The 4213-nt window shown below is 43.6% G+C and overlaps 1 protein-coding gene across 1 annotated transcript; it reads left to right on the top strand.

Moving 5' to 3' along the window:
- Positions 1–952: 952 nt before the first annotated feature.
- Positions 953–2095, top strand: LOC120711450. The gene is made up of 2 exons (XM_039996971.1): positions 953–1700; positions 1815–2095. The coding sequence occupies exons 1-2, from the start codon at positions 1046–1048 to the stop codon at positions 1868–1870; spliced, it is 711 nt and encodes a 236-aa protein (XP_039852905.1). The 5' UTR covers positions 953–1045; the 3' UTR covers positions 1871–2095.
- Positions 2096–4213: the final 2118 nt, after the last annotated feature.

The following is a 4213-nucleotide window of genomic DNA, read 5'->3' as shown; positions in this document are numbered from 1 at the left end:
CACTGGGCATGAGCAGCGGCGGCCCAAGCGGTGGCGGGCTACGGCTGCTGCGCATGCAGGCCACGGCTCGCGCGGCGCGGGGTCTGGCGCGCCAGCGGCCGGACCCTGGGCGGCGGCGCTGGCCTCTGAGCGGATCTGGCCTCTGAGCGGCGGCGGCTGGGCATGAGCTGCCCGTGGAGAAAAGGAGTGAGGCTGCTGGATTAGGTTTTCAGACAGCAGCTCATCTATTTATATGGCACCAAATTAGTTCCTGGCCGCCGGATCTTGATGAACGGTCCAGATTTCTCCACATTAGGGTTTCGTGGGATGGGCCAAATGGGCCAAATGCGCAGATTGGGCCGCGCGCGCAGGGGAGAATTTTTGGGCCTTTTACGTGTTTTAGCCCAATTTAATGTTTAAAGCCTTTTCTATTACTGTTTCTTATGATTTAAGTTTAATTTTAATTGCTGTTATGTTTAAAGGCTTTAATTATTTCTGTTGCACTTATTATTACCAGCATTATGTTAATTAATTTCCATGAGTTATTTAAATGCTTTTAATCATGTTTTAATTGCATTTATTCACTGAAAATTATGTTCATCCACCTTAAGCAATTAAGATGCACTCTATTTAAATGGAACCATCGGGAAGTTTATTTAGAGCACTTGTAATTAATTCTGACCATCGTTGATTTAATTACGAGTTTTAATGATAAATTTCGTTTGTTTTCCCCATCGGTGATGCAAATTGAAATTTATGTATGATTTTAATCAGACCATCGTAGGGTTAATATCATACTTCTTATGCGCATCTTAATTGTGAGTTTAATTAAGTTATTATTCTCATGATTTTCAGGGAACACTGTGACGGGCTACCTGAAGTCCATTGAGCCCCTGAATGGCACCAACTATCCAAGCTGGTATAAAGATGTTCAGGTGGCCATGATGTTCAGGTGGCCATTGCTGTGTGTGAGTATGATCTCACCTTACGTCAAGACAAGCCAGCAGAGCCCGCTGATCCCAATGGTGATCGTACTGCCATTGAGAAGTGGGAGAGATCAGACAGGATGGCCAACATGATCATTAAGAACACGATCACACCGGCCATCTGTGGTGCTATTCCTGATAAGGACCAGGATGGTAATGAGCTGAGCGCCAAGGCATACCTTGCCAAGGTAGAGGAGAACTTTAAGAGTTCTTCCAAGACTTATGCTAGCACCCTGATCATGAAGATGCTGACTTCACAGTATGATGGGCAAAGTGGAATCAGGGAGCACATTATGAGCATGTGTGACATGGCAAATAAGCTGAAGACACTGGATATGGCTATCTCTGATGGTTTTCTGGTGCACTTCATCATGACTTCTCTGCCAGCACAGTACATTCCCTTCAAAATAAGCTACAACACTCAGAAGGCGACTTGGAGCATGGCTGAGCTCATTAGCTACTGTGTTGAGGAAGAAGAAAGGCAGAAAGCTGAGAGGATGAAGGATGCTGTCAACATGGTCAGCGAGCGCTTTGGGCGTGTTAGCATGAGCAACACTCCTAAGCATCAGGCTGAGTCTGGCAGTAGCAGGCAGCATAAGAGAAAGTTTAAGGGCCATAAGAGCAAGGCCGTGTCACATAAGAAGACCTCTAATGAGAGGCTGTGCAAGTTCTGCAAGTCACCTAAACATGAGCAAAAGGATTGCCATGGATTTAAGGAGTGGCTTAAGAACAAAGGTACAATTACTGATTATGTATCTTTTATTGATGAATCATTCTTAGTGAATTTTTTCTCCCAATACTTGGTGGATTGACTCAGGTGCCACTGTGCACATTTCCAATTCACTGCAGGTATTCAGTTCGATCCGAACTATAAGAGAGGGGGAGCGAAGTCTAAGAGTGGCTGATGGCAATGAAGTGAAGGTTGAAGGCATTGGGAGCTTCAATTTGGAGTTACCAGGCGGCTTCAACCTTAGTTTGCATGATGTTCTTTATGTTCCCAGTTTGAAGAGAAACCTTATTTCTGTTTCACGTTTAGTTAAGTCGGGACATATTTGTGAGTTTGGCAACTCAGTGTGCAACATTAAATTTCATAATTTAAGTGTGGGCCTTGGTCATTTGCAAGGCGATCTCTATTTGCTCTCTCTTGATAAAGTTTATTCTGCAATGAATGTGGATGATGTATCGCATAAGCGTAAGCGTACTGATGAGACTTCTTCGAAATTGTGGCATTGTCGTTTGGGCCACATTTCGAGGGGGAGAATTGAGCGTCTCATAAGAGAAGAGATACTCCATTCATTAGATCTCTCAGACTTCGATCAACAATGTGTTGATTGTATTAAGGGGAAATTCGCTAAGACAATTAAGAAAGGAGCTACTCGGAGTACGGGCCTATTAGAAATAATTCATACTGATATTTGTGGCCCGTTCCCAGTAAAGTCTGTTGATGGTTTTGACTCGTTCATTACTTTCACAGATGACTTCTCTCGTTATGGTTATATTTACCCCATTCGTGATCGATCCGAGTCATTAGATAAATTCAAAATATTCAAGGCTGAAGTGGAAAATCAGCATAATGTTACTATTAAATTAGTGAGATCGGATCGAGGTGGTGAATATTATGGGAGACATGCTCCATTCGGCCAAGTACCTGGACCATTCGCTAAGTATCTTGAAGAGAATGGTATAAAGGCCCAGTACAGTATGCCGGGCGAACCACAGCAAAACGGAGTTGCTGAGCGTCGTAACCGTACACTAATGGACATGGTACGTAGCATGCTTAGTTATTCTACCTTGTCTGTGGAGCTGTGGATGGAAGCATTAAAAACAGCTGCACACATACTTAATCGTGTTCCTTCCAAATCCGTGCCAAAAACACCTTATGAGTTGTGGTTTGGGAAGAAACCATCGCTTAATTATTTGCGTGTGTGGGGCTGTCCAGCCGAAGCTAAGTTATTTAATCCACAGCAAAAGAAATTAGATGATAAGACGGTGAGCTGCTATTTGATCGGATACCCTGATAAGTCTAAGGGATACCGATTCTACTGTCCTGATCGTTTCACTAAGTTCGTTGAGACCAGGCAGGCTGTATTCCTAGAGGATGCAGGAATCAGTGGGAGCTTTCCGAGGAGGGAAATTAATCTTGAAGAAATACGGGCTGAGCTTCCCATCCCGGTGATTCAAGAAACAGTAACACCTCAGTTAGTGCCGCTGTTCGTTCCTTCCGTTCAAAGTACACCATCTGTTCAGATTACGCCTCCTATTCAGAGTACTAGCGCTGCTCTGCCTGTTGAAGTAGCTCCTGAGCCTGCGAGCGAACAACAAGCTGAGCAAATGGCGCCTAATGCTGAAGTTGAGAACCCTGTCGAGGTGTCTCAGACTGCACCTCAACCAGCACCTCAGCCTGTTGAACCATTAAGAAGATCACAGCGGGCTAGGAAACAGACAGTTTTCCCTGATTGTGAGACATACTTAAGTGAAGACATGTATGATATTGGGAAAGCTGATGATCCTAACTCGTTTAGAGAGGCAGTATCATGTGAGAACTCTGCCAAATGGGTTGAGGCCATGGAAGAAGAGCTTAAGTCCATGAGTTCCAATGATGTTTGGGATCTGGTAGATATTCCTAATGGAGTCAAACCAGTAGGCTGTAAATGGGTCTACAAGACTAAACGTGATTCTAAAGAGAATGTCGAACGATTCAAAGTAAGGCTTGTAGCCAAAGGTTTTACACAAAAGGAAGGGGTTGATTATAATGAAACTTTCTCCCCTGTGTCTAAGAAAGATTCATTCAGAATCGTTATGGCGCTAGTGGCTCATTATGACTTAGAGCTACATCAGATGGATGTCAAAACTGCGTTCCTCAATGGTGACTTGGATGAGACCATCTTCATGGCACAACCGGAAGGTTTTGTTGTGAAGGGCAAGGAACATTTAGGATGCAGACTTAAGAAATCCATTTACGGGCTTAAGCAAGCGTCAAGACAGTGGAACCTTAAATTCGATCAAGTGATTAAGAAATTCGGATTTAAGGAGAATGATGTGGATAATTGTATCTACACTAAGATAAAGGGTGGTAAATTTATAATTCTAGTGCTTTATGTGGATGATATCCTATTGGCGAGCAGTGATAAGCGTATGCTGCATGAAACAAAGGGATTTCTTTCATCCAATTTTGATATGAAAGATCTTGGTGAAGCCTCTTATGTTCTGGGCATTGAAATACACCGAGATAGGACCAAAGGAGTACT

This window comes from Panicum virgatum, chromosome 6K, assembly GCF_016808335.1.
Source record: "Panicum virgatum strain AP13 chromosome 6K, P.virgatum_v5, whole genome shotgun sequence".
Lineage (NCBI taxonomy): Eukaryota > Viridiplantae > Streptophyta > Magnoliopsida > Poales > Poaceae > Panicum > Panicum virgatum.
Note: the sequence above shows the minus strand (reverse complement) of the source record. Positions and strands in the feature narration are given on the sequence as shown.